The sequence below is a fragment of the Poecile atricapillus genome, chromosome 7, assembly GCF_030490865.1.
Source record: "Poecile atricapillus isolate bPoeAtr1 chromosome 7, bPoeAtr1.hap1, whole genome shotgun sequence".
Taxonomy (NCBI): Eukaryota; Metazoa; Chordata; class Aves; order Passeriformes; family Paridae; genus Poecile; species Poecile atricapillus.
The window spans coordinates 34,136,988-34,162,390 of NC_081255.1; the positions used below are offsets into that span (position 1 = coordinate 34,136,988).

At 47.7% G+C, this 25,403-nt stretch overlaps 1 protein-coding gene and 1 long non-coding RNA gene across 2 annotated transcripts; both read right to left on the reverse strand.

The window, feature by feature from the left end:
• Positions 1–2,544: 2,544 nt before the first annotated feature.
• Positions 2,545–5,399, reverse strand: LOC131580866 (uncharacterized). The gene is made up of 2 exons (XR_009277971.1): positions 4,784–5,399; positions 2,545–4,283 (listed from the first exon to the last, which is right to left on the reverse strand). It is a non-coding gene; the product is annotated as an uncharacterized LOC131580866 (long non-coding RNA).
• Positions 5,400–5,410: 11 nt separating this feature from the next.
• Positions 5,411–24,812, reverse strand: ERICH3 (glutamate rich 3; the record flags this gene model as incomplete). Its single annotated transcript, XM_058842564.1, has 15 exons — positions 24,724–24,812; positions 21,878–21,971; positions 21,122–21,247; positions 20,455–20,526; positions 18,539–18,667; positions 17,907–17,990; positions 17,275–17,418; positions 15,624–15,836; positions 14,870–15,044; positions 13,944–14,130; positions 11,846–12,144; positions 9,868–10,092; positions 8,095–8,565; positions 7,668–7,814; positions 5,411–6,894 (listed from the first exon to the last, which is right to left on the reverse strand). Coding segments are annotated over exons 1-15 (3,870 nt in total), but the record flags the coding sequence as incomplete, so codon positions are not given.
• Positions 24,813–25,403: the final 591 nt, after the last annotated feature.

A 25,403-nucleotide genomic window follows, 5' to 3' on the forward strand; every position in this document is an offset into this window, starting at 1 on the left:
ACAATAAACTGGATTAGAGAAACAAAAGTGGAGCAAGGAAGCAGGCTTCATGTGCATTAATACTTCTGTGTAGTCACTGATACCTGAGCTGTGGGTGTCATCCCTGAGCACCTTCTCAGAACATGTCAGAGGGGAGCACATGGAAACAACCAAAAAAAATATCAGAATGCAAAACTTTCTTAGTTTAAAAGCTCTTTACAAAGACTAGTGCTTGCAAATGATTTTAATTCTAATTAAAATTACTAGTTCCTTGAAGGAAACAATGTCTTAGTTAATTGCTCTCCACAGAAGAAAATCAGGCTCAGGGGGAAAATGTGTTTCATAGGAGTGATCAGTTAGTAAAACAAACAAAAACTCTGAAAAATGTAAATGAGTAGGACATGTTCCAAGGCAGTTTGTGGGAGTGCAAGTAACCTGCGCTGTTCCCAGAGAAGCTCAGGCACACTGAAGTATTTACCAAGAATGAGAGGCTAAGAGAACTCCTACCCTGCTTTGGAGACCTGCCAGTGCCTGGCACATGTAGTGATATTTTAAACTGTTTAACATATCAGCAATAGGTGATCTAGATTAAAACAATCTGGTGTCCAAGCAAACAAGGGTTTGGACAGCAGCCAGAAGTGAGCCTGGCATCCCTGCAGCAGGTCCCAAAATTCCCCAGCATGGCACAGCACAGGGGTGCTGGCACAGGGTGGCACAGGAGTGCTGGCATGGGATGGCACAGGACAGCCAGGACAGCACAGGACAGAACAGGACAGAACAGGACAGAACAGGACAGAACAGGACAGCCAGGACAGCACAGGACAGCCAGGACAGAACAGGACAGAACAGGACAGCCAGGACAGAACAGGACAGAACAGGACAGAACAGGACAGCACAGGACAGAACAGGACAGCCAGGACAGAACAGGACAGAACAGGACAGAACAGGACAGCACAGGACAGCACAGGACAGCCAGGACAGAACAGGACAGGACAGAACAGGACAGCCAGGACAGAACAGGACAGAACAGGACAGAACAGGACAGCCAGGACAGAACAGGACAGAACAGGACAGAACAGGACAGAACAGGTCAGAAGAAGACAGAACAGGACAGCACAGGACAGAACAGGACAGCCAGGCCAGCACAGGACAGAACAGGACAGCCAGGCCAGCACAGGACAGAACAGGACAGAACAGGACAGAACAGGACAGAACAGGACAGCACAGGACAGAACAGGACAGAACAGGACAGGACAGCCAGGCCAGTACAGGACAGAACAGGACAGCCAGGACAGCACAGGACAGAACAGGACAGCACAGGACAGAACAGGACAGAACAGGACAGCCAGGACAGCACAGGACAGAACAGGACAGCACAGGACAGAACAGGACAGAACAGGACAGCACAGGACAGAACAGGACAGAACAGGACAGCCAGGACAGCACAGGACAGAACAGGACAGCACAGGACAGAACAGGACAGAACAGGACAGAACAGGACAGAACAGGACAGAACAGGACAGCCAGGCCAGCACAGGACAGAACAGGACAGAACAGGACAGAACAGGACAGAACAGGACAGAAGAAGACAGAACAGGACAGAACAGGACAGAACAGGACAGAACAGGACAGAAGAAGACAGAACAGGACAGAACAGGACAGAACAGGACAGAAGACAGAACAGGCCAGCACAGGACAGCCAGGCCAGCACAGGACAGAACAGGACAGAACAGGACAGCCAGGCCAGCACAGGACAGAACAGGACAGAACAGGACAGCACAGGACAGAAGAAGACAGAACAGGACAGAACAGGACAGAACAGGACAGAAGAAGACAGAACAGGACAGAACAGGACAGAACAGGACAGAACAGGACAGAACAGGACAGCACAGGACAGAAGAAGACAGAACAGGACAGAAGAAGACAGAACAGGACAGAAGAAGACAGAACAGGACAGAACAGGACAGAAGAAGACAGAACAGGACAGAACAGGTCAGAAGACAGAACAGGCCAGCACAGGACAGCCAGGCCAGCACAGGAGAGCCAGGACAGAACAGCTGGCACTGCACAGAAGGCTCAGCCTCAGAGGCTCAGTCCCAATGGACTGAGGTATAGGTAGAGGGGTCTCTCATGTCTGGTTTGTACAGCTGAACCCCAAGACCACTCAGGCAATTGCCAGCCAGGAAACTCACCCTGCAGCCCTCGTTTCAGACAGATGGATGAGCTGCCCATGCTGTCCACACCCAGCATCCTTGGTGGTGTCTGTGAGTCAGCACTGCACATCTCTGCCAGCAATGCCAGGGCTTGGTGCCCAGTTCCAGGAGCTGCACTTTAAACTTTTCCCATCCTGTGTCTGCTTTGCACAGCTGGCATGGCTTTGAACTGATGAAATGCATCTCTGCAGCCGTGGAATGTCACCAGGTTCCAGCTTTGTGAGACATGTCTGAGGTACAACCCTCAGGAGGCAGTGACAGGCTACAGAAAATACCTGACACTTCAGGGAGTTAAAAGAGCCTTCTTGATGAGCCAAGAATGAGTTTTGCCAGTGGCAACACTGTTGGATAGTTTGCTTTGCTCACATATGCTCACTTTAATAATTACTCTTTTTTCCTTTTTGCTGCACATCTTGTTTTTCCCAAAGTGCAACCTACTTTTCACTTTGAAGTTAATTACTAATTAGCACCATATAGGAGAGGAGAAAGAACCATGGGAAGCTTTTCCAAACCTGTACAATTATCCATTTCTATGGTTTTGCTTACCAAACTTCTGCCTGCTCAAATGACAGGGACACTTATGTTTTGGAAGTCCACATATGTGTTCCTAACCATAGGATTCTTTCCCCCAACTGTTACAACCATACACATAAGAGTCACTTATAAATACTTGAAGAATGTCAAATAATGAACTGTCTGCATTCCAGTTCCTTACAGTCACACTGCTCTGTTCACCAAAGCCTTCTCTGATGCCCTGGGTCTCCTGCAGCCCTGGAGGGGCTCCCAGGGTATCTCTGCAAAGGCAAATCCCTGCATCCCTCTCTGTCTTTGCTCACCTGCAACCCTGGAATTGCCACCGGTGTGTCTGCACGCCCAGGTGTGCCCAGGGCAGGAGCTTTACAGGGGTACCTGCTCAAGGCAGCTTTAGTGGCACAAACACTCAGCACATCAGTCAGCCCTGGCAGGCAGGGACAGACACTGAAGCTCAGGGCTCGCTGCACTGGCAGGGGTTATTCCTACAGTTAAACCACTGGCACAAATGGAAGGAGCTGCACAGACTGGTACAGTATTTAATAGACCTGAGTGAATGTGTGGGTATGGACACAGAAAACACAACCCTCTGAGACAGTTTGTAGCACGAATATTGCAGACTGAATGTACAAATGCAAACATCTCTAGTACGGGAACGTCTCTAGGAGCAACCACACAGCACCTGTGATCACATTTGAATTTCCAGTTCCATGTATCTGAAATGACTTACAGCACCAATCCACTCAAAGTCCTGCTCATTCCAGTGTCTTTTCCCAACTTGAAAATGCAGTTAGAGTCCCCCACTGTGTGGGGCTGAGTCTGCTGCACCCACCAAATTCAGAGTGCAGCAGAGATGGGCAGCCAGCACCAGGTCTAAAGTGACCACCCTCCTGGCAACCTCAGCTGAAGTTCCATGGACCACTCCTGAAGGACTCCACCAAAAGCAGGACAGGCTCTATGCACTTACAAATACTTATTACAATTGTTCTGACGTGGCAACTTTCAACAACATTTCCACGTGCTGAGAATGCCCTGAAGTGTGGCCAGCAGCAAGGCTGGATCCCCAAGGAGAGGGAAGCCCCCCACTCGCCTCCTGGCACAGGGGGCACTGTGCATGCAGGAGGGCTCCCCTCCTCTAACACGGAGTGGGGCAGATTCCAGGATAAAAGCCCTGTCTGCAGGAGCAAGTGGTGCCTAGGGGAGGAGGGGAAGTTCAGTCAGTCCAGTATTTCTCCAGTTTTCAAGAAAAACAAGCCAAACAGCTGTGGAACAATCCTTGTGATTTCTGTCCTCATCCTTCCAAAGGAGTGCTGTTACCTGGGCTGGCAAACACAAGCTTGTCTGTCTGCTGCGCGCTGAGGAGCTGCTCCCGTGAAACGTGACAGGTTGTGGCACTCCCAGAGTAAACAGAGGAGCGAAATCCCAACCAGCACAAAGCCACAGCCGGCTGAGTGCATGGACACAACACTGAGGAGCTGCAGAAAAAGCTCAGAGCAGAGTTTCTTCCCCATCTTGAGGTTGTTCTGAAGACATGATGGGTGGGTCTGGGTTTGCACCGTCCTACAAAACAATGACCAAACATCACAGAAAACATGCTGAACTCGGAGCTACTGCGGTACTACTGAGGTACTACTGCGGTACTACTGCGGTACTACTGCGGTACTACTGCGGTACTACCGCGGTACTACCGCGGTACTACTGAGGTACTACTGCGGTACTACTGCGGTACTACCGCGGTACTACCGCGGTACTACTGAGGTACTACTGAGGTACTACTCCTACAAGGAGTAACGGGGAAGCCGAATGCTCCCAAGGCCACCAGAACCGCGACATGCAGGCGAGGGGGAGCTGCTCTGCACGTCCCGAGGGGAGGGAGGGCGGCAGGGCTGTGAGAATTAGCGCCACAGCAAAGGGATTTATTTGCACGGGATTTTGGGAACAGGAAACAATGCAGAAGCCGCCACTCAAAAGGATTGATCATCCCTTGACTCGGCTCCATCAGCAGACATTTAAGGAATGGTAAGGGACGGGACGAGGTGGCGCATGCTGACAGGACTCACCTGCCGGGGATCGCGGCTCCTGTCCCCCGGGCCAGCCGGGACACCGGGGCTGCCTCCCACGGGGCTCTCGGTGCTCCGCTCCCCGGCTCCGGCCGCGCTGCCTGTCCCGGCACGGACCCCCTGCACCTCGCTGTCTCTCGTGTTTCCGCAGGGCCTCGCCTGCTCCCCCTCGCCTTTCCCTGCTGCCCTCCCCATCCTCTGCTCCTGCCGCCCGTCCGTGCCCCGCGCTGTCCCTGTCGCTGTCCCTGCCCCTGTCCCTGCCCCTGTCCCTGTCCCTGTCCCTGCCCCTGTCCCTGTCCCTGCCCCTGTCCCTGTCCCTGTCCCTGCCCCTGTCCCTGTCCCTGCCCCTGTCCCTGTCCCTGTCCCTGCCCCTGTCCCTGTCCCTGCCCCTGTCCCTGTCCCTGTCCCTGTCCCTGTCCCTGTCGCTGTCCCTGCCCCTGCCCCTGTCCCTGTCCCTTCCCCTGTCGCTGTCGCTGTCCCTGTCCCTGACAGCCCCTCGCCTCCTGTGGACCCTCTCCCCGGGGGTTCCGCTCGCCCGTGCCCAAGGTCGGGGGTGCTCGGGGAGGTTTCTGCAGCCGGCTGTTCCCGCAGAGACCCTGCTGCAGGCACCTCTCCGTGCCCGGCTGGCACCTCCTGTGCCCCTGTCCCGCCCTGTGTCCCCAGCGCTGCTCCTGTCACCCCCTCCTGTGCCATCGCCCCCGTGCCCACTGCCGGGCCCCTGGCCAGGGCTCCGAGCCCGCCCAGCACGGCGATGGCCACCAGCCCTGGCTCCCCCGCCCGGGTCCCGCACAGCCCCCGCTCTCCCCCCAGCGCCTCCCCGGGAGTCCTCCCCTTCCTCCTCGCTTCTCCACACCTCAGCCACCCCTCTGTCCGAGCTGCCGGCTCCTCTGAACCTGCTGCTCCATCTGTGGCCACCTCTTCACCTCCCGAGCCCGCTCCGGCAGCCTCTGCAGACCCTCCCACCACCGCCTCTCCTTCGGGTTTTCCTTCCGCTGCTCCCTCTGCCTCTGCTTTGCTGTTTGCACCCCGGAGCGCTCCTGCTGCCCCCTCCTCCTGTGCTGCCGGCGTCTCCTCCACCTGTGACGATCCTTTAGTGACAGGATCCCCCCAGACACCCCCCAGTGCCCCTAACCCAGGTGCCACCTGCAGTACAGGACCCTTTTCAGCCTCCAAAGTCTTTTCCGTCGTGTCCTCCACTATCTGGAGAGCGTTCCCTCCCACCTCCCATGCCTGAGCACTCTCAAGTGCTGCTGCTCCTGCGATAGCTTTCCCCATCTCCATCCACTCTTCCCCTGATCCTTTCAGCTGGGAAAACTCACTTGGCTTTACAAACCCTTCCCCTCCAGGCATGGCTTCTCCTGTTTCCACATCCCCTAGTGCTTCCCAGAGAGCCCCAGGATTCCCCATAGCCTCTTCCCCTTCAGAAATGTCTTCTGTAATAGCCTCTTCTCCTTCAGGGTCGACAGCTCTGGCCATCCCATCTGCTGCCACGTCAGCTTCCTCCACAGCCTCCTCTGCCTCTGACACAGCACCCACCACAGTGTCCTTCCCTGCAGACCCTCCCTGCCCAAAGGACTCCCCACACCCTGGCTCACCCATCTCCTCCTCTGCTGGCAACCCTACTGCTCCTCTGAGGCCTTCATCTGCAGCCTCCTCCTCCTCCTCAGTGATCCCCACAGCCCCCTCCTGCCCCTGGGGCATGGCTCTGTCTGCCTCCCATCCTGGCAGTGCCCCAGCTGGCCCCTCTCCCCCAGCTGCTCCCAGTGCCACCTCTCTCTCCATCCCCTCCACCAGCACCCTCTGCTCCCCAGGTGACACCTCTGTGCCCAACTTCACCACCTCCCCTGCTCCCTTTCCGCTGGGATGTTCTTCTGCCACGGCGCCTTCCTCAGCTGCAGATTCCTCCAGCGCAGCCCCCGTGCCCGCCTCGGGCAGCGAATCCTCTGCCCGTGCAGCTTTTCCTTCAGCCTCTGCTCTGCCATCATCTCCCTCAGCAGCACCGTCCTGCTCCGGGGCTCGTCCCTGCCCTGCCACCTGCCCCGCTTGTCCTGCTGCCTCCTGCACATCCAGGCTTCTCCTCCCTTCTGCCAAGAAACTTCCATCTGCTGCTGCTGGGGAATAATCAAACATTGTTTTACTCAGCAGCATGTCAGTGCTCCATGCTTTACAGGGTTAGTGCTAAAGGTGCCATTTCTGCCCTGCAATGAGGGACATCAGCCTGGGCACCTGAAGAGACCTTGCTGTGCTGCTTCTCATCACACCCCTGAGCTCTGACTGTGTCTTTAGTACTGCTCTTCTGGCATCTGGCATAAAGAATTCAAGTAAAAAAGTTGATGCAAGGCCAGTCATGCCTGTCCTGCCTGCTCTGCTCCCTTCCCTACCTGCGGGGAGCTCACGTGTGCCTGCAGCATCTATAAGCTTAACAGTAACACTCTGAAAGTCAGAAATAGCTGACAAATTGCTCATGTGAAATATGTGCACAAAGGAGAAAGAGCATTCAGCTTCCTGTGGATTCTGTAGTTACACCAGGGAATAATACACAGTTGATTCCTGCCCCTGGGAACCAACTTATTTCCCAAGGAGGCTGCACACTACCTGGAAGCACATGGAACCTCACTACATTCCTGCTTTCCACAGCTATTTTCCTGACTCACAGTTTTTTAATGGCCTGGATTCTTCTCCTAGAACCAACCATTTAACTGCCAAGAAAGCATTCATTATACATGACTACAGATTCCAGCTAGTCACCACCTGATTTTTTACAAGTTAGGAAAGAAAAAAAGCACAAAGAGACTTTGATAGCCAAAGGAAAGGGAAAACACTTCTGTTAAAAGACTTCTGGTGAGGAATTTAACCCTTGTCACTGACTGACAGCCAATCTTACCTCCACTGGCATCATGCTCTGTATTTGCTGCACTCTTTTCTTCCTCATTGGCACATGAATCACCAGGTTCAGGCTCAGAATTCACAGGATGATCATTTCCAGTTGTTTTTTCTATTTCCTCCTGTACTAGTTTGCAATCTTCAGAAACTATCACACAGAAAATATGAAGCAAGAAAGAGAAACCATTAAAGAGCAGAAGGGGAGCAGAAGCCATCCAGCCATTTTAACTTTAAAATGCTTTAAAATTCATTTTTGGACAAATCCTCACACTTGAAACATTAGCAGAGAAACAGTGAGCCAGTGTTAGGTTCTGAGTGGATATTGAGCTCACAGCAGCTCCAGCAGCTCTCTGTGCTGCACCATGAACAGGTACAAGGCAAATACAGCAGCACAGGTGTGCAGGGCTGTGCAGAGGGACTGTACTCACCACCTCCTTCCTCACACCGAGGAGACTCTTCCTTGCCATCCTCCATCTTCAACACCCTGCCTTCCCAAGGCACTAGAGGGTATTTCTTCTCCTCCTCATTCAGGTTATTATCTCCTGACCCAGGCTGTTTGAATTCCCCATTAACCTCAGGATTTTGATGCTGCATTGCCATTATGTTTTCATGAAAAATTCTAGTATCTTCCCTTGCTGTAAGATCTCCTGGTTTTGTCTTTTCTGCTTCATCTATTCCTTTCTCTTCCACTGCAGAAATCTCCTGATTTTCCTCCATTCTGAGCAGTTTCTTCTCCCCATTCCCATTTCCATAGTGTGCATGTGCTGCTCTATCAGATGTACCTTTGATATTCCAGTCCTCTTTGCCATTCACATCCTCTGTCACCATTTCAGCATGAGAGTCAGTCTCAGTGCTGCACTGAGTGCTCATGGATGAGAGAGAGTCTGCAGGCCTCCTCTCTGAAAACAGCAAACTTTAATTTAGTATTTGTGACTAAACCTCTGCATTCACTGGGCACTCACAAAGGGACACAATCCTATCCAACAGCATTCTCTGAATTACATCATCTGAGGATATCGTGACAAAATTCCAGTAAGTGTAAAAGAAGAACATTTCCCAGCTGTATGAAGTATTAAAATTAAAGCCATTTAATGTGGAGGGTTTTTTCTGATAATGGAACTAAACCAGAGCAGTTCTATCAATCACACAGAAATACACCTCCAAATGCACCTCTAAATATGGCTCAGACAGGGTTTAGCACAGACTCTTGAGCTTCATTTGATAAAAGACTTCAACCATGGCAACAATCCCTCAGTGCCCTTCTGTTAACTCATTGAATGTTAGAAAGATCTCCAAGACCATGTGTAAACCCTTCAGCTTAAAATGAAGTTCACTGTCTCCTCTAAAAAAACATACACATCATCATATTAAATTCATAAATGGAAAATTTGTGGGGAAAAAAGGTAGTGATCCTTCACCTAACAGTGAGCTGAACAGCAGAGCTGATGCTGCACAGCCTTGCTGCTGTCCACAATCTGCATGGCTTCAAGAAGAGATTGGTCTAACTCAAGGCAGAAAAAGCCAGTCAGGCTGAGTAAATAAAAGTGTCAGGACTATAATCCATGCAGAAGTGCATGTTTTGAAAAACATGTTGCACCAAGAAACATTACAGCCCCAGCTGAAAGATTCCCACTCCTCCACCACAGGAAAATCCAAATGAGTTCCTCTAGACAGAATCACAGAATCACAGAATAAGATGAGTTGGAAGGGGCCCACAAGGATCATCAAATCCAAATCCCAGCCCTGCACAGCACCATCCCCTTTCCCTCCAGACAATCTAACTATTTCTAGATCTCTGGCACAGCCAAATACATTAGTGCCCTAATCAGGGCCATTAAAGACAGCACTTTACAAACCCAGGGTGGCCTGTCAGGTTTCCTTGGGACCCCTCAGAAGGTGTAAGGGGTCACAGATTCCCACATGTGAGTTCCTGCTGCCACGGAGGGTTGTCCTGCCAAGGTTCTTGCCTGCTGCCTGGCTCCATCTCAGCACCTGACAGCTCAGCAAAGACCCTTGCTCTCACTGCCAGGGGGCTGCCTGCCCTTCAGTGCAGAATTAATGGCAGATAAAACAGCAGATTTTTACCATTTCAGTAGGAAGGGCATAGGTTTCCCTATGCAGACTCAACATGCATACTGGACACAAACTGTAAAACATACATCAGGTCAGCTTCTCCAAGCCTTGTTATCAACAAAACTAACCTTGCTGATCATCTTCAGAGTCCTTGTCGTCAGAATATCCATCACTTTCATTTTTCTCACTGTCAGAGGCCTGCAGTGCCTTCTGGGATGAGGTTTCACTCTCTTTCCCATAGTCTAAATTATGGTTTTTATCATCTGACGATGACTCTGACATTCCATTCATTTGATCACCAGTCTGTCCCTCTTCATTAAATTCTTCATCTGCTTCAAAATCTTCATCATATTCTAAAATAGAAGAATTGTACTGTGAGACAGGAAACAAAATTCACAATTAATAAAGTTCTTTTTAAGCAGATAGAAGTTAACATCATTAATCTCCTTTTGCCCTTGAATTTGCTCAGTCTTTTTAAAGCCATGAGAGAATCTAAGACCACAGATAGGAATTGTAAGAGCATATTATCATAAAAAAACATTGTGTTCTTCATAGAGTAGCAAAAATGGAGCAAAACTACAAGTATGATTAATACATTGTAACAAAAAGAAACAAAATTACCAGCCATGGAAAGTACTAGAAAAATTGAGAACTGGGCAAACTCAGAATGTAAGATAAATGTAAGAATCTAAATGTAAGAATCTCTTATTACAGGGAAAAAAATGGTTGTGATGAAAAAAAAAAATACAAGCAGTTGAGAAAGCTGGAGAAGGGTGATACATTGTAGTGCAAAGTACGATAAATGTGTATTGGCATAGCTAAATAGCAAAGAAGTGTCTCATAAGCTCAATGAATTTAATGAACTCCAGCCAAAGGGCACTGCAGAGGCACTCTGTTATCACACTGCTCTAACCTGCTGCTCCAGGGCCCGGGGGAAGGCCCAGTACAAACACAGCCTGCACACAATTACCACCCTCACATCCACATTGTGGATTTCAGCCAGGCTCCAGCCTGACAAGCTGTGACACCTGATGGATCACAGAGAGAGCTGAGCTGCAAGGGATGCACAAGGATGCTCGGCTCCAGCTCCCAGCCCCTCCCAGCACTTTGCTTGGCTCTGCAGGTGAAGACCCTGTTCATGAAGATGCTTTAGGGAACACTCCCCTGCCCAGCAAAGCTGTGTGTGCACATCCCAGCAGCAGCAGCACAGGGATGCTGCAGTTCCCATCTGAAATGCAGCCACTGCCCTGTCGGGAACACACCTGCACCGTGCTGCCCCTCCAGCTGGCCCTGCTGCCCCTCCAGCTGGCCCCTGTGGCCATCACTCCTCACTTCCCAGATCCTACAGCTGCCCTCCTTCCCTTCCATCAAAGATTCTAACACACTGAAGTGACAGAACACCAAGGACAGAAATGAAGAGTTCCTGGTGCAGAACCAGTTATGCAAACAAACAATTACCAAGACAATGAAAACTAAGGGAATAAGGAGATTTATTTTTCTGTATTAAAAATCAATTGAGATTCCAATTGCAGTGTTGGCAGTGAGGTCTCCTTAGGTAACTGTCAGAAGGGCAGTTCCTCCTGAAGGAAAAAGGCTTCATTAATCCCCAACACACATCCGGAGGGACTAACAAGTGTGAGATGAGCAGTAACACTGCCGAACTGTGAAAGCAAAAATAGGAATAGGAAGTAGGAATTAAAATCTCTCTATAAATGTGATTGCCTCTAAAGAAGACTATGATAAGGAGTAAGTAAAGGCAGAGACTGAGCTCGATGCCTCTTCCATAGCTGAGTACACCTTCCACTATCCCAGGTTGCTCCAAGCCCCATTTAACTTGGACTTGAACGCTTCCAGGGATGGGGGAGGCACAGCTGTTCTGGGGAACCTGTGTCATTACCTCACCATCCCTCCTTACTCACTTTCTTGGTACTTGCAAACCACCTCATCCTGTTGCATGGCTGAAAGGAGCTCCTCTAGTTCTTGCCAGATACAGACATCCCACATTTCCCATGCCCCAGCCAAAGCTGGAGATCCACAATCCCATACTTCCTCCAGAGTCATCCTCTCCCATTCCTCATCCCCTGTTCATGTCTGGGAATACTATACCATTTATACTGGTGTCATCCTGACTATCTTCACTCTCCTGACAAGACTGGTTTTCCATTTCTTCTTCGCTGGACTCCTCTCCAGTCTTCAGTGTTTCTGCGAGAGTTCCCACACTTGCTTCACGACCCCGTGTGGTGACTGACATTGACATTGAGTCTTTGCTTTTCTGCCCAATGCTGCTGACACATGGCTCACTGTGCACAGCACTTCCCCAGCAACACACATGCTTCCCATCCTGGTACCTAGTCTTCCTCTTGGGAGGGAACAGCTTTTTGTCCAGACCCATAGCAAGAATGCACCTGTAAAACAACACAAATTCAGAAGTATCACGTTTTTCTTCCTTTGAACAGTGGAAGGCAGCAGACATAATAAGTTCAGCTTGTTGTTATTAGCAGTGAAACCAAGCACCCATCTGCCTCTGCACTGCCACAATGACTCACAAGGAGAAGCACCCTGGAATCTCTGAGAGCACCCCTAACACAGACACAGCTCTTCCTTGAAGGACAGTAACACTGCCTACACTTACAGGCAACCACTGACATACAAACAGAACCAAAATTATTACAAGTGCCTGTTAATTTAAAGCTGCATGAAGCACTGGCTGGGGAGACAGAACCACTGAGAAAGGCAGACAAGCTCTGATGTGTTCTGGATCCAGATCCTGCTGTAACTCCCAGTAGTGATAACTGGGAGTTTGTGGGTAAGACTGGGGGTTTCTGAACCTATCTGCTGGGTCTAGGAACTGTGGGGAAAGTAGAAGATTGAAAGTTAGTAATTTTCTGTCTCTGTTCTGTACCTACCTAAAAGAAACTCAAAAAGATGGAAAACAAAGCACTTTGAATGAGCTGTTGAGACTACTCCTCTTGTATAAAATGGAATGATATGCTCTCTCTCTTACAGCCAGGAGCTGTACAGAAATGCTGGACCTTGGCCAGCAGAAAGCTCTCAGAACAAGGCTTACAGCATGGCACAGAAACCACTGCAGCATCACCTTGCTGTGAGCCAAGGCCCTGACCCACCAGGGAAAATCAACTGGGACTTTTACTGGGAACCACAGTGGGCATGAATTAATGGGGAAAATCAGGTTAATAGAGATGGTTTTTAGACATCAGACAAGGTTGGCTGGATTGATAAGAGGGAGAAGAAGAGAGATATCACTAAGAGTAAGAGGGAAAGGGGGACAGAAAGAGAGAGTAACTTAGGAATGAATTAATCCAATTTTTGGTTATTATATTAAATTCAGAAAATTCACTTCAAATCTTTCTAGAAATCACCATAAGGTGAGATTTGGGCGTTTCCTACAATCTATAGCAAATAAATCCATTCTGAATTCAGCTGCTTTTCACTCCTTTGAACATGCATTTGCATAAATCATATTCACTGTTAGACCGGAGCAAAAACCATGGTACAATAAATAGGCATTTTTTTCTTGGAATTCAGTCCTTATCTGAAGAAACAGAGTACACCTCTGTGGAGAGTCTCTTGTTCCAACTGCTTGCTGGTCTTTTAAAAAAATATTTATTAGAAGAACATAAAAGATTTTAAATTATCCACATGTCCCTAAGTTTACTTGCATGGCCTGAATTAACAATTGCAGAAAAGGAAGACTTTATGAAAATTAAAGCCTCTTGGCAGAATCACAGCTGTTGGTCACAGCACTGACTTTTGCCCAAGACCTTTCTGCACAGATTTGGTTTCTGAACCATGGCAAATATTCAGTGCTGCCTTATACGAAGCCAGGGATATCACAACAGAACCTCACTTCAGAGTCAGAGCTGTTTAAAAATCAATTATCACAAAGAAAGGCCTGTGGTAACTGAGCAGCATGCTCGGTATTTATTTCACAGGTGGCACATGTGCCCCACCCAGAGCCACTGCCCCGTGCCCCAAGAGCAGCACAGCACGGGCGGGCTGAGGAGCCAGGGGCTGCGCTGGGAGCCCGGGATGTGAGACCCTGACAGTGACCTCCACCCTGCACCTTCCTCTGAGCACTGGCACAGCTGTGTGGAGCCAGAGACAGGAGACAAGAGAGACAAGAGAGACAAGTTAGAAACTCTCAAAACCGAGTCCTTGTGAGCAAAGTGCACTTTCTCCATACCTGTAGCAAGGAGGTGCTCCTGCCACGTGCAGAACCCTGAAGTAGCCGCTCCTGGCTCGCACCTGGGAACGGCTCTGATATCTGTACTCACAGCAAGAGCTCAGCCTGTCAACCTGCAGCCCGTTGAGATAACAGGTGAGGCTGAACGGGAACCCGAGGTGCCTCTTGGAGGTGAACTGGAAGGTATCTGCAATCACAGAAAGAAAGGGTTCAAAGGAAAATATTCCATTTCAGCCTCTTGCAGCTGCTGTATCTCAGCTGCATCACCACAGCAGCCAGCCCTCTGTGGGCAGGCACTGGTTCTGTTCAACAGCTGGTTAAACTCTACCCCTCCACACACACAGCCCTGCCTCTTGCCAGCCCCAGAATCCCAAGGTGGGACAGATAGGACAAGTGTCCCACTGTCAGTTTGGCCACTCACTGCTACAGCAGGACAAAGGCCAGAACCTCCCAGCCATTCCTGTGTCCAGTTTCCCAGAACAAAATTCATCTTTTACTGGTGTGAAGGAATTGCACTCACATAAAAAGAGATGGGAACTGGGCTCCTACTATGTACTTTTCCTTCTGGAACAACAAGCAACATTCACTGATGTATTTTAGCAACACAGATAACCCCTTTCTAAGGACAGTTTTTTGCTACAACTGCTCTATTAACCATATATCTCCACAGAAAATTCACCTAAGACACAAGAATTTTGTTAAATTAATTCCCTAAATTCTTCTACCATCATTGCAAAAATAATTCTAACCTCACTTTCAATCATGGGACAGTAGATCCAGATTTAATGCAGAGGCAGATGGTATAAACATCCCTGGATGCATAGATCCTGACCAAGCTGAGCTGAAATCATTCTGATGTCAGGGCAAAGTTTTAGCAATAAGTGATGTTGTCAGAATTAATACAAACTCTCTGACTCCATCCTTACCTCCTTCAAACAGCTCTCCTTTATAGACACAAATGTTTTCTGTTCCACAGTGTTGCTGAAAGATTTTGATTTCATCCATGTATTCACAGAGAGACACATTCCTGCTCTTTCCCAGGTAGATCATGGTGACCAAGGCATTGCTGCATAACGGGGACTTGGGGTACCCTCTGGTATTCTGCAGCAGAAAATGCACAGAAATGCCTTTAGCTTTGAGTTCCAACAAGTTCAAATCTCTCACACTTGAGACTTTCAGGCTTTTATAACAATCACTGAGCTGATTAAATTGGAGTGTTTGTAACATGCAGAGGGTCTGGGACATATTTACAACTCAAAACCCAAAGCATTGAATAGCCCCAGATTGCAGGGACCAGGTTTAATGACCCATATCATCCCTCCCAGTCCTGGGTTCCTACAGCTTTATTTCCAGGAGTTAAAACTCACTGGAGACAGAGTAACTGATGCACTGTTCATACACTCAAGGCATTTCACAAATCCCCGAGATTCTAGTGCCAGAGACTGACTGAAGTGGAAGTGATTTCAATATCAGTTGCTATAGGTTGTTGCTCAGCACCTTTTTTCTCCCCAACTGATGAAAAACACTGAATGTTTTAGTTTACAGAGACATGCATAGCAATTATTTATGTTAACAGTTACACATTTTCTTTATGCAAACTAGGTTTGCACATCTTCCAGCATTCAGCAAACACACCAATGAGGAATGCAATGCACCTGTACATGGACAGACACTACTTACCTTGATTAAAATTTGTTCATTGAAGGCAGTGGTGGGATGAAACCGTCTGCACATGGGCAGCCCAGTTCTGAGAGGAGGGACACGCCTGTGCCCTCTGCGCAGGCGGGGCGGTGGCACTGGCACCACGCAGGAGTGGATGAGCGGGAGCTGGCACGGTGACACACCACTCACGTACTCCACTGAATTCAGAAGACTTAACTCACTCCTCTCCCCCTGGAAAAACATTTTAACCAAGTGACACAGCTTTTGCAAAAACAGCTCCCGAGCTGGGAGAACATGGAACTGGCCATGGGCTGACTCCTTGGTTCGTTGAGCAACATGCATCCTCCTGAAACAGCTCCTTAACTCGGGGCCTGAAATTGTGCTTATTAAAATACTTCTGTGCTAAACCCCTTTCTTTTAATTTGCAAGGCAACGTTCATATTGCTTGAAAATGTCACCCTCAGAGATACAGATAGCACTGCACACCAAGCCCTGGCTCCACCGATGTCTCATCTCAGACAGAGCCCTGCACAGCCCTGCAGCGCAGCTGGGATGCACATCCCCAGAGCAGCCAATTGTCCAGCAGAAACATCACCTGGCATCACTTATACAAGGTGTGCTTCAAAATGCTGCTTCCTCATCTGAATAGAGATTCAGTCCTCTTGCAGAATGAAATGGACCATGGCCCTTAAGACATCACTAGAGAACAAGTTCTGTAAACGCTGCATTCTGTGGCTCTGGGTTCTGCATCGTGTTCTCAGAACTTACATCTGATTTAGCTGTTTTGTCAGTTGTGAGCACTAAAGAAACCGTTAAATCACCCGAAATTTGAGTAAACATGAACAGGACCAACCAGAAAACTCTTGGAGAAAGGATCATGGCCATCGCAATCCAGAGCAAATACAGATCAGAGGGGAGCTATTGACAGTGTCTGCCAGATATATATACCTATAGCAACTGGTAGCAGATCACACTCCAGTACCCTCTCACCCCATGGAATGCATATCACAACACCAATTACATATGTTTTTCTAGAACAGAAGACAAGTCCAAATATCACTTGAAAGTAACTGTGAATATATAAATAATATAATAATATAATATATTATTGTATTATAATATTATATAATATATATTTTATAATAGATATTATTATATAATAATATAATATATATAATATAATAATATAATAATAATATAATAATATATCATGTTTGACTCTCATTCTCCAAGCCCACTAATGTGGTTTAGTATAAGGAATTACCCAAAAAAAGAAATCTTTTGCTACTTTGTAGCTGTAGATGAAGATGAAAACTTGTAGGACTTGCAAGTTAAAATATTCTGAAGCTCCTGGAGTTAACCAGGTGCTGCCTCTCTCTCTACATAAGAGAAAATCTACCTAGAGGGAGAAAATTTTGTAAGCAGAGAGATTTTATACTATAAAAGGTAAGTCACCACATTTTTCCTCACTGTGAAAACTGGGCATTAGACCAGTAAGACAGTGCCTTGAAAATAGAGGGAAAATTAAAAAGGACAGTTTAAATAAAAGTTTATGCCATTTGAAAGGAATGGTCCCTGTTGTATACAGTTCTGGGAACTACAGTACTTAAAAAATATTATAAAAGTGTCCCTAAAAAGATGTTATTTTTGGAATGAAGTACAGCCTCACCCCACGGGGAAACTGCTGATCATGTGCATGGCACTTCTGTTTGGAAGCCTTTGGTACAGACCCTGCTGCAGCCCAGCCATGAAGGGGCTGGAGGAGAGGGGGCTGCTGGATATTTCCTGGAGCTGCATTTGGTCGCAAGGAACTCTGCAAAAGGAGAAAGAAAACAATGACAAAATCTCAGTGTATAGCTTCCAGTGCAGAGCAGCACCACAAAAAAAAAAAAAAATAAAAATAAAATAGCACTGATGAAGATGTCTGGAAACAATGAGTGATTTCAGATACCAACAGGACAAGGCATTTTCTAGTCTGCCACCAAAGAGCCAGACCCTTTTAGGCACCTCTAACTGACCATCCAAAGCAATTCTTGGCTATAAATACAAGGTTGGCTACTGTCTCTTCACCATGCAGCCTTGGAGCAAACACAATGAACTGACAGAACCTGTAGCAGTGTGCTACAGACTTCAGCACGTGGACCCAGAGAGAATGCACAACAAAAATGTATTCAACTTATTCTTGTTGAATATTCAGCTTTTTCTCTGACTGGTTTATTTCATGTTTTCCTTGTATACCCTTCAGAATACCAAGTGAAAATATTAATGCCTAACAGCACTGTTTAACTGAGGTTCACTCACCACCTTCCAGGAGGAACGCTTCTTGGTTCGGTGCTGACGAGGACAATGTCCACCACCACAATCAACTCCAAGTCCAGGTGTCCTCTAAAAGAAGAGAAGGTCATTCAGGACTCAAAAGTTTCTCTTCAATCTGCACCAATTACCATTATTGATATAGAGAACCAGTTGAAACTGAGCTAGATATTTGACCTTTGACCTTAGGCTTTTAGTACCATTATATTTCAAGAGTATGTTAACATTCCTTCTTTGCTGTTAACAAAGAGCAAGAGCCAGAGTTCCTAAACCACAGCCCTCTGAAATGAGCTCCAGTCTGATTTCATACCTTTAGCTCTTGTTTTCTAAAAGACCCCTACCATTTCCAGGGCTTTAAATCTGCTTTAAAACAAGCAGATTGAGAGAGCAAAGTTTTTGGGGTTTTTTCTAGGTTCTGATGTGTCATTCCTGCAACACCAGCTTCTGGAGATTCCTCTTTAACACAAGCTGGCAAACAGGAAATCAGCCTCAAGTGATCAAGGATGAGGTCCTAATCCAGAATGATCCAGGCAATAAATGCTCTGTTCTAAGGTTCCAGGTGCACACTTTCAGCTGTCTGTGCTTCCATGGCAGCCCATGGAGAAGCTGATGAAACTCACCCACTGTGAGCGACCCGGGCGTTCTGCAGCCACCAAGGCACCGAGGCCATGGTGGCTCCTTGGAGTGAGCGGTGGGTGTGGGCAGTGCACACGGATGACATTTTCCAGCGATGCTCTGAATTGCTCCACCTGAAAGAAATGGAATTAATGTCTCTGAGGCACTGAATCCAAAACCAGTGATGTCTGTCACTTTATGTCTCTTTCACTGGACAGCTGTGACAATCAGCTGGCCTGGACCAGATGGAACAGCTGGTTAAGGAAGGAAAGGAAATCATGGGAGAATGTGAGGGACAAGCAAAAAGACTTGTCCCCAGCTCTGATTTATTTTCCTGCAGCTCTCTCCAGCTGCTGATCTGCCAGATTAAATTCATGTCTCTTTCTGTGTATCTCACAATTCTTGGTTTGTTTGAAGATCTCCTTTTTTTTAAGGTTTCTTTTCTTTTTTAAGTGCACCTGCCACTTCCCTGCTGTGACTGCAGTCTCTCCCCATCTTCTCTTCTCATCAGCCCAAAGCTGGGATGGCTGCCCCACTGGAAACAGACAGCTCTGTCTCTCACCCTCCCTTGCTCAGCCATCTGCCTTTCTCCTTTCCTTTCAGACGAGCCACTCGGATCAATTAACTGAATAGATGAGGTGAGAATTAAATTACATCACTGGCTCCAGCCAGGCTCCTGCATCCCAGCAAGGCAGCTCAGCACACACAGATCAGCTCTCAGGCAGCAGCTCTCAGGTATCTGCAGGTGTCTTACTGAAGGAAGCTGTTCTGGTTTAGGTTCCAAAATTATCCAAGCCCTTGATAGGGTGCCAGGATCTCTCTTTCCATGGGGTCACTTCCTACCACAGGAGTTCCATTAGTAAACAACACCTTTTCAATTTCCATAGTGATCAGTGTCTTTCAGGAAAATCTCCTCTCTTTATCCCATGACTACCTTGTAAGTGCTTTATTTACAATTTAACAGATCTGACAATGTTTACCAGCTGCTTAATGAAGCAGCCACCTTCTCAAGGCACTCTTCTCAAAGCATTCAGGTTCCTAATACAGAAATAAAATGCTGAGCATGTTTCTGCCAAAATGAGGATGACTTTTCCTATATGAATTCAGGTGATTGCACTGGGAGAAGAACCATTGAGTTCTATGGGATTTCCATGACTCTAACTACAGAATCAAGTCCAACCTACATGACACCTATATGGAGACTCCTAAAACCTCTTTCATTATTCACATGCCAGTTCTGCCCAAATCCTATGGAGAGGCAAACAACCAAGCACATGAGCTCAGTGCTCACCAGCAGTCAGAAGCAGAGGTCTAGAATTACTGGGAGGAGAATGTATCTTGAATTATTCATTCTGTTATGGTTCCCCATTTCAAAACAGAAATAGTAGAATGAGAAAAGGTAAAAAAACCAGCAACAGTAATGAGAAGCCTGGAATGGCTCAGGTAAGAAAAATTCAGACTGAGGACCTTCAGCTTGGAAAACTGAGAAAGAAAATGAAGAACGTATGTAAAACCACAGATGCCATGAAAAAAGAGAACATTTAATAACTTTTGTCATACTGAGAACAGTGGAGCGTGGAACAGACATATCAGACACCAGATACATTTATTACTATGCAGAAATGCAAGGAGGTACCATTTCATGCAATTCATGATTAAACCACCCAACCAAGAACACTGCAGAAGTAGAAGAATAACTAGACTCAGAAGGAATTAAATGGATAAATGGAAGCTCCTGAACTCCTGGACAAAGGACAAAAGAGATGTAACTGGGACAGGATCATCCTCTACTTGCCTGTTTTGTGTACTTTTCCATGTCAGAGCACTTGTCTCAGTGAATCACTGGTCAGGCTCATGGTTATTACTCAACACAGACAAAACTGCCAGGTCACATCAACACCCAGCAGTGCTCAGGCCTCACCTTGATTGGCTGCATCCTCTCTTTCCTCACAGAACATTCAAGACTCCTTTTTGTCTCCAGCTGATGATGACGCTACCAATATAAAAGAAAAAGAAATCCCATTTCTGGGCATTATGAGATGTCAATGTGTGCAAGAACTCTTGCTTCTGTCCTGCTTGTCCCACGCCTTCTCCCTGGCCACTACCCTTATTGAGCCCTGTAATAAAACTGCTGTGGATTGAATCTATTTGCATTTCACCTGCATACATTCACACAGCCAAGGGAACAACTGAGCACTGGTAAAGTTGTTGGGACCAACTCCATTCCTGATATCCCACAGAAACATGCCCAAATTTTGTACTCAGGCAAGATATATAAACATGTTCAAACTGGTTTGTTTTTATCAGGATTTTTTAAAGCAAATCAGCCCTGTAAATATTATCTCATAATCTGATAAGGAAGCCAGGACAGTGCCTGCTCTCACAATAGCATGGTTTGACAATGAGAGGCCCATGGAGGGTTCATGTGGAGCACACCAAGCACAAGGAGTGTCCTTATCCCAGCAGAAAGGAGCCTTCCAGGGGAGCATGAGGGCACATCAGGAAATCAGTCCAGTACAAGTTAGCAGCCCCTGGCTGTCAGCCAGGAAACACCTGAGAAGGCTCACACATCCTCAGTAAGGGCTTACCTCCATGTCAAGGACCTTCTGAAATATGGCATCAGCCAAGCACTCCTGGACATCTCTCTGGTGATCCCTCCTCATGGCATTGAGACGATATTCTTTCTCAGGTATTATTCGGCCACTCCTTGAGATCTGCCATACATAAATACAATGTTACTGAGAAGGAGAAGATGAAATAAAATATGTTTTGAAACCGTGCCATTTCCCAGAAGATCACTTCCTCCTCCTGGTTAGTTTCCACCTCTGCCCCTGCCATGGTGCTGGAACTCACCTCCCAGCACTGTGTTATCTTTGAACCCACAAGCTCCACCAGCCAAATGGAAGGAGCAGCAGCCACATTTCTAATCACCTAGGGCTCAGCCTTACTCTTCACAGGCCACTGCCCAGAGGGATGGAAAGGATTAAACACTTGCCTCCCTACTGCACCTGCCTGTGCAAAAGAGAGTCACACCCAGGAGTTTTTAACACACCAGTGTTTTTAACAAAATGTTCAGCATATTCACCATTACCAAATCCTTCAGATTTCCATTAAACACTTTTGAAAAATAACACTGAAGCTGTTTAAACAGGTCAAAGATGCTTACATTTCACAGTGTAAAAAACCGAGTGAATCAATACGATGCTGTATATTTTTTTGCTGTATATTTGCAAACTGAAACACTTCGCAGAGGGAAACTCCAATAAGCAAAAGGAAAAATGGAAAATAAAGCATAAAAACATTCTGAACTGAATGTAGAATGGAGGGAAACTTTTCAGTCTCACCAGTCCTGCTTTCTGAAGATGTCGTCTTATCCTGGCATTGCTGAAATATCCAACTAGGTGTTTGTCTGTAAGACTGTTATAGGTTGCAAGAAATCTGCAATAAAATAAATGGAGATGTTTATAATCCCCTTGACCGATAAATTACTACAGCTTAAGTTAAACAGAGCTACCCAATTGTTTGCTACACAAAATGCTGCCTTAGTAAATCATCCTGGATTTGGTCAGGTAAATGCCCATGAGATTGTATAAAGGTGGTATCTTGTGGCCTCCTGGAAATTCATATCAGAAACTCGTGACTTGTACCTAAGGCCAGGAGCTGAGTGTGGGCCAGCGCTGCCATGGTGGCAGGGACACCTTCCACCATCTCAGGATGCTCCGAGCCCCATCCAGCCTGACCTCACACTCTTCCAGGGATCCAGGGGCAGCCACAGCTTCTCTGGGCAGCTTGTGCCAGGTTCTCATTACAATCATCACAGTTACCAAAGATCAGAGCTTCAAAAAACTGAATCTCAGATGTGAAAGTTGAACACAAAAACTGAAGCATCCATAATTAGCAGTTACATTTTTAAACTATTCTTAGCACAACCATATCTTATTTCACCCTCTGGAAAACAGGGCAAATAGAGAAGTCAGTGACACTAGGATGCAGTTTTAATATTCTAAATCTTTTCACATTTGTACAGTTTACACACTGAGGTACATGTTCAGCCTGACCTCTGGGCTCTCTGAGCAGGATGTGCTTTAGTGACATAAGAGACTGATCTCTTTTGTTTTCTTTGGCTGTAGATTTAAATGCACTGTGCCTCTATTACATCCCTTTCAGGAAGATAATTCAGTTATATGTCTATTGCTAGGCTGATCTGCCACACACAAAAGCATACTCAAGGAAAGGACAGATTATTTAGAGTAAAGAGATCATGGATTTACAGGAATATGAGGGGTTTCACAATAACCTCAAAGGTAGCTGCCAACAATAAATTAAACCTTAAACAAACAATGTAGGTTACCCTTTTATGCCTGTTGGTTAAACACTGGTATGATAGCAACTGTTCTGTGTTACTTTTTTAATCCAGAGCTTGCATTTGAAACCACCAGATTCCACCAATTTTCCTAAGTATTCATTTATGGTATCATCTGGCAACTGCATGTTGAGGCAGAGGAGAAACTCAATCCAGCTCCCTTTCATTCACTTCCTTCCATCTAAGATATCCTGGACCACATAACTAGTTAAAATGCAGTTCCCACCTGATCACAGTGACGTGGCAATTTCTGTTTCACCAGAGTCTCAGAACATATATTTCCTCATTTAAATTACGAACAGGCTGGCCCTCAAAAACGTTGAATTAAATTCAAAGTTCAAAAGGGTATAAGAGGAAATACGGAAATGTGTTGGTCCTGAACCAAACCCCATTAAATCACTGGAAAGAATGCAAGCAGGCCCACCGGGGTCTGGCTGCACCAGGATGGCCAGGATGGCCAGGAACACTCTAGCAAAGCAACCACTGGCCCCATTTAGTCTGCTTATGGTATCAACTAAAGGATAAGAGTTCTTGCCTGAGATGTTTTGTTCTAGATTCAGCTATGTAAGAACTACACACAAATGTTACCTTTAAAACCTCTGCAACAGGTTGCAGAGAATTGCAGAAATGATAAAATCCACGTTAGGAAAAAACGCAGCAAAGGGAAAGCACCAGCCTCAGACAGCTCTATCCAGCCTGTGTGCCACAGAAATCACATCCCTTTTCTGGGTATTCCGGGGACTCCTTTTTCTCTGCCCATTTTTCCTGTTCATTCTTCTCTCTAAAAATGCTGGGGTTTTATTAGAATAGCAGACAATTTTCCTGGCACAGAACCTAAACCGACTGATCTGTAGATTCCTGGAGTACGTCTGAAGCCCTTCTCAAGATCAGTGTCATGTTTGTTTCTCTGGCATCGCAGCTAGTGACAACATGTCACTCTCAGGTCAGTAATTTTATATTTGAGGTTATTTAGAAATCTATGATGCTATGATCACTGACACTATTATTAACAGTGTATTTGTTCTCAGCTGGCAGCTACCCAAAAAGCACTACACTCAGAGCCAGAGTTGTGTACCATGGTAAATTTTAAGACCACTCTCACTCATTTGGAAGGATATCAAGACAAAGACACAGCAGGCATACTATGTGTTTTCTAAACCTTTGCAGTTAATATTTCACAGTGCAATTAAATCAGCGATCACCAAATATCGATGTGAGAGAGCACCAAGGCTTCAGGTATCAATTGGCAGAGTCACAGGGGATGACGGTGCCTGTGCTCTGCCTGGCACCTGTCTGCCATTCCCCCCCTCCCCCAGAGGAAGCCTTAAGCCTCACAACGAGACACCGAGAACCGAGACCCGAAGGACTGTTCTGCTACTGATTCCTTGTGTGGCCCAGGAGCGAGTTCTACCACTGCTTCCTTACTCAGAGCATTGCCCACTAACCCAGGATGTGCCAAATTTTGCTCTGGAGACCTGCAGAGATTCTCTGTTCTTCACTCTTTGTCTGTGACATCAGCACAGGGCAGCCTGGACTCTGTGAACTCCGAGGCTGCAGGTCCGAAGGCAGGTAACCAGGGAAGCACCTGCAGCCAGCAGCGCCGTTCCCCCGGCTCCATCACCCCGCGCGGAGGAAAACCTCACCCGAACGGGAGACCTCGGGGTCCCGAGCGCCCGCCCGCAGCCGGGCAGGTTCCCCGGGGTGTCTCGGCTCCCCTCTGTCCCCCAGCCCCCCGCAGGCTCCGGGAGGCGCCGCTGGCGGCCCCGTCCCCGTTCCCGCAGAGCCCAAAGGCCGACACGGAGCGGAGCGCGGCCCCGCCGCACTCACCGGGGCTGAGGGGCGCTCATGGCGGCGGCGCGGGCAGCGCTGCCCCGGCTCCGGCTCCGGCTCCGGCTCCGGCTCCGGCTCCGGCTCCGGCTCCGCGACACCGGCGTCGCCAGGAGACGGCGGGAGGGAGGGACGGAGGGAGGGACGGCGGGACGGAGGGAAGGAGGGAGGGAGGGAGGGAGGGAGGGAGGGAGGGAGGGAGGGAGGGAGGGAGGGAGGGAGGGAGGGAGGGAGGGAGGGCGGGAGGGAGGGAGGGACGGACGGACGGACGGACGGACGGACGGACGGACGGACGGGAGAGACGGACGGGAGGGAGGGAGGGACGGAGGGAGAGAGGGAGGGAGCCGGTGCTCCGCCCGCCGCCCCAGAATCCCAGAACCGAAGAGCCCAGACCTGGGCACAGGGCTCCAGCTGCGTGGGGCTGGGACGCTGGTGCTGCAGAAACGCCGGACGGGGAGGGGAGGAGAGAGAAAATAATAAAAAAAAAAAAAAAAAAGGAAAAGGGAAAAATCATTTTCATACAACACAGACACGGGAACTTAAAAATAGATCATGAGGCGACAGGATGTACTTCCAATATCAATCCTGATTTCTATCTCTTAGTCCAGATGATAGGAAGCATCGAATGCCATTGCATTGGAAATGGACACCTGATTTACTGATATACAGGAGATACAACC